The sequence below is a fragment of the Ahaetulla prasina genome, chromosome 2 (assembly GCF_028640845.1).
Source record: "Ahaetulla prasina isolate Xishuangbanna chromosome 2, ASM2864084v1, whole genome shotgun sequence".
Taxonomy (NCBI): Eukaryota; Metazoa; Chordata; class Lepidosauria; order Squamata; family Colubridae; genus Ahaetulla; species Ahaetulla prasina.
The window spans coordinates 38,555,394-38,568,382 of NC_080540.1; the positions used below are offsets into that span (position 1 = coordinate 38,555,394).

Below are 12,989 nucleotides of genomic sequence, written 5' to 3' on the forward strand. Positions count from 1 at the left end.
CAAGTTTCAGTGGTTAAATCACAACAGCATAAGATTCTCCATAGAGACTCCTCAGAGAGTCCCAAAGAGACTTTTCATAATGGCCACATAACAGTTCGGGTGAGCAGATTCTTTGTCTTAAATATTCCAGTTAAATAACCTCACGTTTCCTGTGTCATGCAGGAAGGAAGCTAGGCCTGTCTAGACATTTATCAAAAATATGAAACTTTAGAGAAGTGTGTATGTTTGGCATTTGGCCTATTTTTCAACCGTGGTCATTCTATGGAGGAGGTGCCAACCTTCAGATGGTTGTGCTGGAGGCTGTGCTGGTGGGGGCTGCTGTTCAAGCTGCTTTTTCCTTTTGGCTTCCAGAACTGGATTCTCATATTGTGTTTTCCTGTTGATGTGGCTAAAAAAAGAAAAGAAAGCACAGCCATTAATAAGGAAACTCTTGGTGCAAAGTGCAAAAATAATAGGGAGACTCAAGTTTTTTAAAAAAAAAAACATAAACAGGGCAAACATTAGATGGAAAATCTGCAGGAGCAATGCTCCTTTACTTTGTGGCAAATGCTGATCTATGAATTGCAACAACTTATCTGACATAGCAACTTTCAAATATTCTAAAAAAAGTACAAGCTCAGATAGGTTTGGCTTGGTGAAGTTTCAAATAATTAGCTTCTCTAAAATACCTGATCAAAATACTGGATGGTCTTAAAATACCTAATCTGTGCTTCATCTGGAAACAAAAGGAAACAAAAACTAGAAATCTGCCTGGAAGACAGTTAAAAAAAAAACCAGGGACACAGTACTATAAATTAATAGTCCTGATAAAAATCTCTTAAAATTAGTAATTGGAACGTCTCAGATATTTCACCATAAATTCAGGTTAGAAGACTATGTAAAAAAATGGAATTGTGTTCTTTATAACAGGTAGTCCTCAACTTACAACCACAACTGAGCCCAAAATTTATGTTGCTAAGGTGAGTTTTGTCCCATTAATTATGAATTTTCTTGTCAGAGTTGTTAAGTGAATCACTGCAATTGTTACGTTAGTAACAGGGTTGTTAAGTGAATCTGGCTTCCCCATTGGCTTTGCTTGACCGAACGGCACAAATGGTGATCACATGACCCCAGAATATTGCAACCGTCATAAATATATGCCAGTTGCCAAGCATGCAAATTTTAATCACTATTAGGATTCTGCAAAGGTTGTCACTGTGAAACATGGTCATAAGTCACCTTTTTCAGTGCCGCTGTAACCCTTAACTTTAAGAGAATGGTCATTAAATGAACTGTTCTAAATCAAGGACTATCTGTATTATAAAATTGAACCACTACAAATACCTTAGTAGAGAGGTTTCAGGCTCAAAAATTGATACGGTAGGTATAATCTGTCTCACTTGTAACCTGCATCAATATTACCAACTCATACTCTCCTTCCTCCTTACCCTCAACTTCATCCCAATTTAAATCCTACATCCCTCAACCTATTCTATGCATCTCTTTTTTTATTATTATTAAAAAACTACATACCTCTCTCCAAATGCAAATATAGTACTTGGGGCACTTAACACAATATTAATCATAGCATTAACCACTATTAACATGACATAATTAAAAAAATCAACAGAGCAACAAGTGCAACTACAGTCTAATTAAAATTAAATATAATTTTCCAGTTACTTGGACAAACATGATCCTCACATCTGTAATGTGAAATAGATTGTCCCTAAAAACAAAATCACAAAGTTTATTTATTGATTTATTCAATGTATTGGCGTTACATTATATAAATATTGAGGCAGATTATTTGCAACAAAACTTCATTTTAATATATGCTGATTAGTGTACATTCAAAGTGACAATAAAGTTTATTCTATTCTATTCCATTCCATTCCAGTCTAGTCTAGTCTAGTCTAATCTATTTTTCTTTAGATCTATATTTATCAGGAAAAAATTGAATGATTTTTGTTGCATTTTAAAATGCCAAATTTGCTCTATAAAATTTGTTTTAGCTGTACAGCAGACCATGCATGAAATTAAACAACTGCATGAAACAAAGGCATCTTTGTTTCTAAGCAAGCATAACTGAAATTGGCTTACATGAACATACATGAAATTCTTTCCTACATGGACTGTGTAGATATGTATAACTACTTTTGAAGCATAAAAATTGAAGAATTTACACCTTCAAAAGATATAAATAATTTCCAAAGGAAAATTTCTTAATAAGGTTACTACTTAGCTAATAGAACCTTGACAATTTTATCCATCTCCTATTCCCAGAGAAGCTTCTCAGATCACATTAAAAAATATTCAAGAAATTCTTCCAATTTTTGAAACGTGCTTTGGGAAGCACAGGAAATGGAAAAAAATCCAAGGTTTTAATACAGTGTTTCCGTGAAAATAAGACCCTGTCTTATATCTTTTTGAACCCCGAAAAAAGCGCTTGGCCTTATTTTCGGGGAGGTGTTATTATTTTGGGGCACATGGAGCAAGATGGGGATTCTCTTGCTGTTGTCAGCTTACCTGATTTCCAGCTCTGTCTCCCTAACCCTAACCAGAGGAAATGGCGGAGACTGGCTGCACATGTGGATAAATATTTTCAGGAGCTTATTTTCAGGAGAGGGTTTATTTTCAGGGGATGGCTTATTATCTGGGGAAGGTCTTACTTTCAGGGAAACAGGTAGGCAGATGTCCATAAGTGATCTCAACTTGTTTGACTTTAGCATGGTTCTCACCCCAGTCCCTCCAGGTTTCTTGAATTCCTAGTCACGTGACCAATGGATTCTACAAACTGTGGTTCCCCATATATTTGGAGAGCATCTTAGTTACTCTCTGACATAATATATATAAAAGAAACAGCCATTTGGATGTGCTCAGTTCCTTTTCCACATTTGGTCCAGAAAATAGTGGTGGGATCTCCTTCCCCTTCCCCCTTAATAAATATGAATTAGTCAATTTTTTTTGGCCTGGTATTTTCTATAAAATAAATTTCATATTTTAATGATTATCCAATTTTGTCCATAGTACAGAGAAAGTATAATCTAAAATAAATGCAAAAAATTATTAAATGTTATTGTTTTTATATTTAAATGTGCATTTTTATCAAGTTAGAAATATGGCTAATGCTGAACACAGATTATTAAAAAGAATGAGGTTATTGCCATCTGGATTAAGCTCATTTAAAAATGATGATAACAGTATGGAAGCTTTCATTTGCTCCTTAATTCTGAACAACTAAACACATGCAGAATTCCATGTGACTAATATTGATTTTATACATTTAAAATTAGTTTTTTTTAATTCTCCATTATTAAAAGTAATGATCGATACAATAGGAATCCGTTTGGCTAGAATGCATTTTTTCCGAAGCATCTTTTTTTTTTAAGAACCTAAATATGAAGCTCCAGGCAACATTCCTTAGCTTTGCCATATTTTATTTCTAGAGTACAGATTAGTCAGAATGTTTCATTTCAATATTTGTATTTAGGAACTCTCATCTTTTTTCTTTTGCAGGCTGAAACACTGATTTTTCAACAAAAGATCACTAGGGGGAGCTCAAGAGCAATATATCACGAATCTTTCTGCCTCACTCTTGGAATCCTTCCTATAATATATTCAAGTGTACTCTTAACAAAATACAGCACTAAAATAAACAAAGGGAAACACAATCAAGACTGTTAATTTGTTTGAATGGTAAATGTGAATTTAAGGTGAATTTCCATAGCAGTTGAACACTATTCTCTGGCGTATGTTCCTGCAAAGTACTCTGTTCAAAAGACTTACTCTACATAGTAGACACCATATACAGGGTCTTCAATCTTTTCCCAACCAGCAGGTAGTTCTAGAAACAAACAAATAAGAAACTTTTCTTTAAGTATATTAATTTTGCACATAGAAAAATTCTGCACACACCCCTATTTTCCATAAAGCTGCAATGTTCTTATTTAAAACATACAAATGCGCAAATGCAATGACAAACATTTTTTTTCCCCAGGCAGGAAATGATTCCATTTAAGACATACCCACTTGTTCTTAATTTTTGATTTAATCAAGCATTCAGACAATGGAATTAACATTTATGGATCCCTGGGTCTTATTTTGCTACTTAAGAGTAAAGAGCATGCAGTTCTTATTCAGAAAGATAGCAAAGTTGTAGTAATGCAGAGGATGCAGATTAAGAGCAACTTTCACGATCCAGGAGTTTTTGTGTAACCTTTGTAAACTATAAGAACTACAATTACACTGAGGATTCTGATACTGCTATGGAAATTACGTTTGAACACTTAAACATGACAGTGTTGTCCAAAAAGACAAACAAGAAATAAAGAGCACATTAAAACTAAATTCAGAATTAACAAATAATGATTTGGTGACTCATTGAAGAGGACAAACGACTCCCAAAAGTTTTTGGTGTGTTTCTCCCAAAACTCTTCCAACAGTTGAACTCAACTTGTAATTTTTTTAGTGCAGCAGGAGGAGAACATTATAGAATCTTCAGCAATGAATTACATTACATTTAATGCGGTGGTGAAATGCTACAGGTTTGCACCAGTTCAGGCAAACCGGTAGTGATAAAAACTACCGGTTCGGGTGAACTGGTAGTAAAAAAAAGCTACCGATTTAGGCGAACTGGTAGTCAAAAAGAAAGCTACCAGTTCATCTGAACTGGTATTTCCGACGATCAGCTGTGCAATGCGAGTTCTAGTGAGTCTAAATCATGCGGCACAGCTGTTTCCCCACCCTCGCTGTTCTACTTACCTTCCCACATCTCCTTTTTCCGTACGAAGCGTGCGTTTGGTGCGTACTGAGCATGTGCAAGCAGCATGTGTTTGGCATGCACTGTGCATGCCTGTGCAGCATGCGTTTGGCACGCACCACGCATGCAGCGAACCGGTGGCAAACTGGGGAAGATTTCACCACTGATTTAATATAATAAAGTTTAAATGAAATCACATCAAATTCTGTCTGGGGTGCTTGGACTGCAAATCCCAGGATTCTCAGCCACGATGACCCAAAATATCTGGAGGCCACCTGGTTGAAGAAGGCGCCAGGATCTAGCTGATGAGGTCTGACTTGTAGCAAGTGCCTGTTAGCTATCAAGGCATTTCATATTTCTATCACAACTGAAATGACTTAGAATCCCAGAGCTGACAGCGCAAATCTCTGTGCACATACCATCATTTTATCATGTTACAAAACTTGTCACTGAATCATTATCCTTTAATCACACCATAAAGTAATCTTCATTCTTAAAACAACTGCAGGGGGAAAAGAGCGCAGCAATAAGAGGAGGAGGATTGCCGAGGGAAAGTAAAGAGCTCCTTCCTGAGGATTTGCTAACTGAACGTGTAAATACTTCTATAAACATAGGTTAGTCTACAGAGAGAAAGTGTGGGAGCATGTATCAGAATGCATCTTTTTAATTCAGCTCTTTTTGCTTTCTTGATTAATGAAAAATTCACCGTAAATCCTGCTGAAGGACACTATTTGAATGATGCATTGTCCACAGGTGTTGCAGCTGCTCTCACCTGTGCTTTGCCTAAAGATTTCAAATTAGGGATAAATGGATTGACAGCGCTTGTGCTGCAAAAGGGTCTGTGTGCATGTGAATGAGAGAAAGGGAAGAAAGGATTTTTCTATAAGCACACTAATAAGAAAGAAACCCCAGAAACATTCTAGGCCCATATTAAATGAGAATACATAAAGAGATTACATGAGGAATTCTTGCCTTTCAAACAAATCTCTCTCTCTCTCTCTCTCCACCATCTCTCTCTCTCTCCATCTATCTATCTACACACACACACATATAACAGGACATGACATGCAAGGGAAATTGAACTAGACTCTTAAGTATACTGGTTTTCAATGACCAGATGAGTAACTGAGCAGCAATCAATTACCCTGTTGGGATTTTGATATGCTATAATACAAGGAAAAACTATGCCTTTCTTTCCCTCTGAACTAAAACTATCAGCATAGAACTTAGAAAAAGCTCCCAAATCGGAGATAGTTTATTAGCTGTGGGGAGAACTGGAAGGCAAATGACAAAAACCGAAACTTTGCCACTGCATGTCAAACTATGCTCTCTTTTTTTTTTTACGTAGTTCGGGATGCTAGATGCGGGTGGAGTCGGTAGCCCATCATGTTGCTTGTTTCTTCATTTTGGCAAATCATTGCATTTTGCGGGGTGCACTTTTGACATTTATAGGTATCAGCATGTGAAATGGAGGGGGCGGGAATGTATCCTAACTTACTCAACCTCAGGATAAGTATCCAAAGATGATCAGAGTTCATATTTGTTTTTTATTCATCAGGAAATACACAGTAGTTAACAGCACAATCCTGGTGCAACCAAGGAGTGGGGGGAAAAGTAGCAGAGTTCAGGTAAATACTATGGTATATAAGATAAAACCTTGCTGTTTATAGAATCAGGCACTCGCACATAAATCTCTGTGCTTCTCAATGTGCTAGCTGGAGGCTCCAACTAGTGTGCCATACGGACACAAACAGTTCCAGACTGAAAAGGAATTAATCCCTTATAAACACACATGGGCTAATTACTCAAAGTTTATATTGCAAACCCAGAACTGGCTACAAATCAAGGAAAAATATTAAACAAGTTTTGCTCCACATGTTCCTTGTTTGCAAATAAAAAACAGGTTTCCTCCAATTTATCCCACCCACACGTTTTTCATGGCATCTATCTGAAGAGTTTTTGGATTTCCTGAGATAGGAAGAAAGGAAATGTGGGGCTAATTGGCAATAGGTGTGAGGAGAAAATATCTGGCAACAGTTTTTTAATAAATTGGCCTTTTCTCAAGTCCTATACAAGTGTGGATTCTCTGAGGATAAGAGTCTTACATAAGCTAATGAAACCAACTTAATGCAGGATACAATTTATATAATGCGCTTTGGTCATTCTCCAGCCCATAATCCCTATCAATAGGATATTTTTTATATATGTAGGAAAGAAAGTCCTATATAAAATATAGGGTGCCCTGGTTAGATCCAGCCTACACTTTGAAAGCATTTTTTTTTCCTGTCATGTTTTGCTTCCCATAAGAATCTTTGATCCACTTCTATTTGGCTTTTTGAAAAGTTATGCCAGACACAGGAATCCCATCCCCCGCACTTTATAGACTTTATTTCCAATATTCCGCTTGACTGTAAAGAATAAAAAGATCTTGTGTGGGCCTGCAAACTGTGCAATAGGTTTCATTAGTTAATTAGGAAGTGAGGATGGAGAGTGGAAGAAGATATTTTCCCATCTGCTACGACCACACGCAAAAGCCAGTTTGGCGTAGCAATTTAAGGCAGCAGATTATAAACTCGGGGACGGTGAATTTTCATCCTGCCTCAGGCACAAAGCCAGTAGGGTGACTGAGGACCACTCTCTCTCAGTCCCAGGAAGAAAGCAGTGGCAAACCACTTCCAAGAACTTGACAAGAAAACTGCAGGGACTTGTCTAGACAGTTCACTAGGAGTCAAGACAGATTGGAAGCACAGCAACAAGAGACCACACACATTTTTTTCAAAATAATAATAATAAAATACAATCAACATTAAATAACTTCCCATTCCCCTTCACCCTACGTTCTTTGCAGAATATTTCTGTATTCCACACTTAAGGCAGAAATCTAAACACCGCCCTGAGTTCTTCGGGAGAAGGGCGGTATAAAAGTTTAATTAATTAATTAATTAATTAAATAAATAAATAAATAAGATAATAATGTGTGCCTATTGAAGGAAGCTTATAAAGGTAAATTACTTGATAAAGTGCTTTAAGAATAGGAAAACTAATTATAAGAACTGTGGCCAAATTATCTAAAAGAATTATCAAGTAGGTCATCTTAAGTGACCAGATGCTCCTGGAGGCTTACCTAACCCTAACCCAATTCTGCCAAGTAGATCCCAGCTCTTACTTCATTCCTTTTATTTCTGGTTATGTATGTGGTGCTATTTTTATAATACCTCAGGGTTCAATGTCTTCCAGAAGAACTGTAAGAATTACTTCAATAAATGAAAGTTGAAGGTCCTACAGCTGCCCAATCTTTAAAACCAAGTGCTACAGATCAAAGCTCTATGCAATGCACATTCTCTGGTTTTGTACAATGCAGCTGCTTTTGATAATTTGCTTAAAATGTATTTTTTTTAAAAAAATATACAACTATTTAAATTATAACTAAACAAAATCTATGAATAAAGAGAAGGGTGGGGGAGAATCTTCACATAGCTATGATGGTGCAGTGGTTAAAATGCAGTACTGCAGGCTACTTCTGCTGACTGACTGCTGCTTTGCAGTTCAAGTCTCACGGCTCAAGGCTGACTCATCCTTCCGAGGTGGGTAAAATGAGGATCCAAATTGTGGGGGGCAATTATGCTGACTCGGTAAACTGCTTAGAGAGGGCTGTAAAGCACTGTGAAGCAGTATATAAGTCTAAGTGCTATTGCTATCTGCAAATCTGTGAAAGTCTAAGACTTTCAAGTCCTAAGACTTGAAGTCCTATGCCCTCCAGTCAAGATTGGGTCTTGCAAGTTTCCTGACCATACCAAGCGCATGAAATCATGATACTGGGTTTTAATTAAAAACCTTGAGTTGTTGTTGTTTGTTCGGAGCTTCTGCATAAAACCTAACAATAGGTGTTCTGGAAACTGGCCACCTTGGATTAGCTTTGTTGTGGTTATTAAAAAGTTCCTGACAGGATGTAAGGGGCATCATCTTGCTTGGTATGTATGCTTTTTATATTATGTTTTTATAACTGCTTGTGCTAGTAACAAAGCCTAAAACCCCTTTATTTATTGGTGTGCTCATTGTATCTGGATCCAAACGAGCCGATCACTGCCATGACACGTGGCAAAACATATAGAGTGGTACTTCGGTACTTGACTGCTTCAAAACTCTTCAAATTTGGTACTTGACATGAGAATATTGCCCTGGTACTCGTATGTTTAGTATCTGACGCACTGCGATAGGAAAAGGGGGACAGCTATGAAGAATCGATAGGAAGTTAGCCATCCTGGGAAGTCACTGCAAAACGAAGAGGGGGATGGCCGCACAGGGCAGACAGGAAGTCTCCCATGCTGGGAAAATTACTGATACAGGAAAAGGGAAAGATTGGAAGTCTTGAAACAAAGGGTCGTGTGCAAGGGTAAAATGCACTTACCTTCCCTACCGGCTCAGAGATGTGAGCGTGCGCACGCTACGCTCCTGTGCGCCTCTTCTGCCCAAGTGCAGAACCTTCTGCGCATGCGCAGAGGGTCAGTGTATGGGACGTCCAGGTGGGGAGCTGAGCAGGACGGCAGCAGCACCAGGAAAGTGTCAGTGATTCGAGCGGCTTTTGTTGCGGCATCGAGAGGGCGAGCGCGGCCGGTTGCTCGCCTCGCTGCCGAAGCCCCTCAAGCCAACATGCGAAGGCTTGCAGGAGGGAGATTTGAATCGGTTCAGTTCAGCGAACCGATTCAAATCGTCCCTACCGCCTCGGCTGAGGTGGTCGAATTTCACTCCTGGTCATGTGGGAAGTCAATGGTTTGTTTGGCCCTCATTATTTTTAGTACTCGCGGTGCGGAACCAATTAATAACAAGTACCGAGGCACCACTGTAGCGAATTATGTGTAATTGAGAGAAAGAGCTATGAGCAGCATGGAAACAGGTATATTAGTAGGCATGTCACTATTTTTATACATTGAAAGGCAAGATAGCAAACATAATTTTCTTTTGCAGCTAATTTGCTAAACTTTTTCCTTATTTTTTCCCAGAAGGACTGGAAAAACATAGTTTAATCAGCTCATCTTGCATCAAGTAAATTACACCTTCCATTCAAAATGTAACTGATGCTTTCTGAATCCCACAGAAGGAATAAAATTGAATAATTGAGCCGCATCGTTTTAGGGTTTCATGGTTATGTAGCATCATGCCAGTCACATGTTTATTTTAAGTATGCCTAAAAATACTCAGCAACCAGAATTAGGATGGTAATTTAGATGCTCTGAAATGTCAGTTTCAAATTCTAGATATTTACAAGTGCATTTTATATTTAAGCACTATTTAAGCCATATGGCATCATATATATCCCATAAGAAAAATAAATAAATAAGAACTTTTTGTACCAAAATAGCATGGTCTTTGGATGCAACCTACATCCTAACGCTGCGGTATTTCACAAAGTTTGACTCAACACTCAAGTTCCTAATTTAACATCAAAACTAAACAGGAAGGAGCCAATAATTAGAATTATCACCCATCCCATGGAAAAAAATCCTTTAATGCCCTATAGCTATATATATGTCAAGCAGAAAAAGTTACAATAAATGCCAGGAGGGTGGTGAGGGGAGAAGGAAAGAAGATATCCCAAAATAACGGGACATTCATTGATCTGAAAATGTTATTCCTATGCAAATGCTGTTTGGTGCAGAAGCCAAGCTACACGTTGTTGTTATCGCTTGAAATTTAAAAAAAAAAAAAAGGAAAAAAAAGTGATACAAAGAAAAAAAGATGTTAAGTGGTTAATAGTGCAATCCAACCAATGGAGCCAAAAAAAATGAGAGATGGATGATTTACCTAGTTCACTGTCCAGTTCCTCCGTGTGTACCCCTTCTTCTCCAAAGGAAGAGCAGTGAGATAGAAAAAAAAATTAAAAGAAACATTCAGACACCAGCAGCAAGCAAGAAATTCCTTCCAGTATACAGCAGAACCAACACCAAGTTTCATACCAACTTAGCCCAAACCCATGCCACAACACTCTGGTGACTAGAAAACACGTCGCTCTTGGCAACCGTGCTAAAGATACATTTGGCACTGCAAGAGTTAAAAAAAAAAAAGGCATGGATCTCCTCTTCAATCCCACAAAGGGTAGAAAAGCCAACTTGCAGGACAATCAAGAACGTTCAAGGATTACAAAAGAACTGGGCTGATCGAGGGCGTTGGGCATGGCAAATTCTTGTGTGTTTGGAATTTCCATTCATTTCTGGGAATGGCGGAAAGGCTTAAGTGGTTTTCTGCGTGTTGTTTTGTGACAATTTGTGAAAATATCCAAATCGGAGCTCTTCTCTGTGCAAGGAACCAAAGTCTCATACTAGATGCAATTCAGCTGTTTCCAAATCTGGTTTGATAAAACTATCACAGGTAGTCCTCAACTTACAACAGTTCATTTAGTGACCGTTCAAAGTTACAACGGCACTGGGAAAAAAATGACTTATGATCATTTTTCACACTTGTGACCTTGGTAGCATCCCCATGATCATGTGATCAAAATTCAGAGGCTTAGCAACTGGTTCATATTTATGACCATTGCTGTGTCCCCAAGGTCAGGTGATCCCCTGTTGCAATCTTCTCACAAGCAAAGTCAACGGGGAAGCCAGATTCACTGAACAACCGGGCTACTAACTTTATCAACTGCGGTGATTCACTTAACAACCGTGGCAAGAAAAGTCGTAAAAAAGGCAAAACTCACTCAACAAATGTCTCACTTAGCAATAGAAATTTTGGCTCAATTGTCGTCGTAAGTCAAAGACTACCTGTACTTTCATTCCAGAATAATTAAAATAAAAAAACCTTGACCAATTTTAACTTTCTGTTAAAAAAAAAAAACCATTAATGGGAATGATTAATTATAACTCCTGTGTCAACTTCATTGAAATGAATTGACACATCGTATAATGCATGCTTGCTAGTTGGTGTCATCTTATTTTTAGCCAAAGTACGTAGCTTCAAAATGGACTAATTGAATGAATTTCAAAGCAAATGTCTTTTATTCAATTCTAAGAAACACTTTTATGTCAAAGTACTGGCAAAGAATGTATTCTATTTAAAAATACCACTAAAGCGTAGAATTTTTATTTGTAAATGATGGCATGAATGAGAGTGTGTATTGTTTTTTATTAAGAAACAAAACTGTAATCAGCAAATGAGAAATGATAAAACTTGCAAGCAAATTATAGGATAGGCATGGATTCATTTGAGCAGATCAGTCATGTCTTCTAAAAAGAGGCACCAAACACGAGACTTCTCAACACCAAAACAAAGTAATATTCCCAGATAGATTAATTTATAATTGTAAATAATCTCCTATCAGTCACAGTGCAAGCAGTATTGATTTGAATATTTTTTTTTCTAATAAAGTTTTCTCAATTTCAGATGGAGCATACTATGGTTCAGGTAGTAGACACCACTTTTATTGTACAAGAAACTGGAATCAATACAAGGCAATTTTATTGGTAGCAGGAACAGGAAGCATTTACAAAACAATTTGAACCAAAGGTGCTTTTGAAAAGGCAACTGAATGGAAGAAGCTTCTTGGATGAGAAACGAAATATTTTCAAGGAAAAAAAAAAAAACCCAAGAAAGCCTAGTTGCTTTTTGAAAAGCATCTTTGGGACAACCATGAGCTGGATGATTTGAGAATCTCCATAGGCATTTAGAGCCATTTTGGAGCTGAAGCAAAATAATGGATCTGCTCAGAGTTGTGCAATACTCAAGTTCAAATATGCCAACCAATCCCTGCTCCCGTGGTCAACAGTGAGGAATGCTAGAATTATCATTCAGGTACGTTTGGATGGCTGAATATTGATTATACAGGACTCAATTTTCCAACAGGTATACCTAAGATATGTAAAGCTTCCCGAGTTAAAGACCACCCAATTCCTTGAACATTATGTCTTAGTACGTCAAGCGCTTGTTATGTTTATTATAGAACAGGGATCTCCAACCTTGGCAACTTGAAGACTTGTGGACTTCAACTCCCAGAGTTCCTCAGCCAGCAAAGCTGGCTGAGGAACTCTGGGAGTTTAAGTCCACAAGTCTTCAAGTTGCCAAGGTTGAAGACCCCTGTTATAGAAGTTGTTGTAACTGCTAATTGGGAGCCCCCCAGAATTCAGAATTTATTTAAATAAATAAATAAATGCCATACTTACAGAGTTTTCCATGAATTTGGGTCTGATGTGCAGGTAGTGCACGACTTACAACGATTTGTATAGTGACCGTTCAAAGTTACAACGGGACTGGAAAA

The 12,989-nt window shown here is 37.7% G+C and overlaps 1 protein-coding gene across 31 annotated transcripts in view; it reads right to left on the reverse strand.

The window, feature by feature from the left end:
• The window catches only part of MAGI1 (membrane associated guanylate kinase, WW and PDZ domain containing 1), a 534,475-nt gene that overhangs the window by 96,914 nt on the left and 424,572 nt on the right, over positions 1-12,989 (reverse strand). For 14 of the 31 annotated variants that reach the window (XR_009153941.1, XR_009153940.1, XR_009153942.1 and 11 more), the window contains exons 7-9: positions 10,544-10,582; positions 3,769-3,826; positions 279-388 (exon numbers count right to left, since the gene is read on the reverse strand). Coding sequence is in view for 24 of the 31 variants with exons in the window: in XM_058173838.1 (XP_058029821.1) it covers positions 279-388; positions 3,769-3,826; positions 10,544-10,582 (207 nt within the window). In the remaining 7 variants the exon portion in view is untranslated. The remainder of the gene's footprint in view (positions 1-278; positions 389-3,768; positions 3,827-10,543; positions 10,583-12,989) is intronic. The other 17 variants (XR_009153946.1, XR_009153944.1, XR_009153945.1 and 14 more) reach the window with 2 other exon arrangements.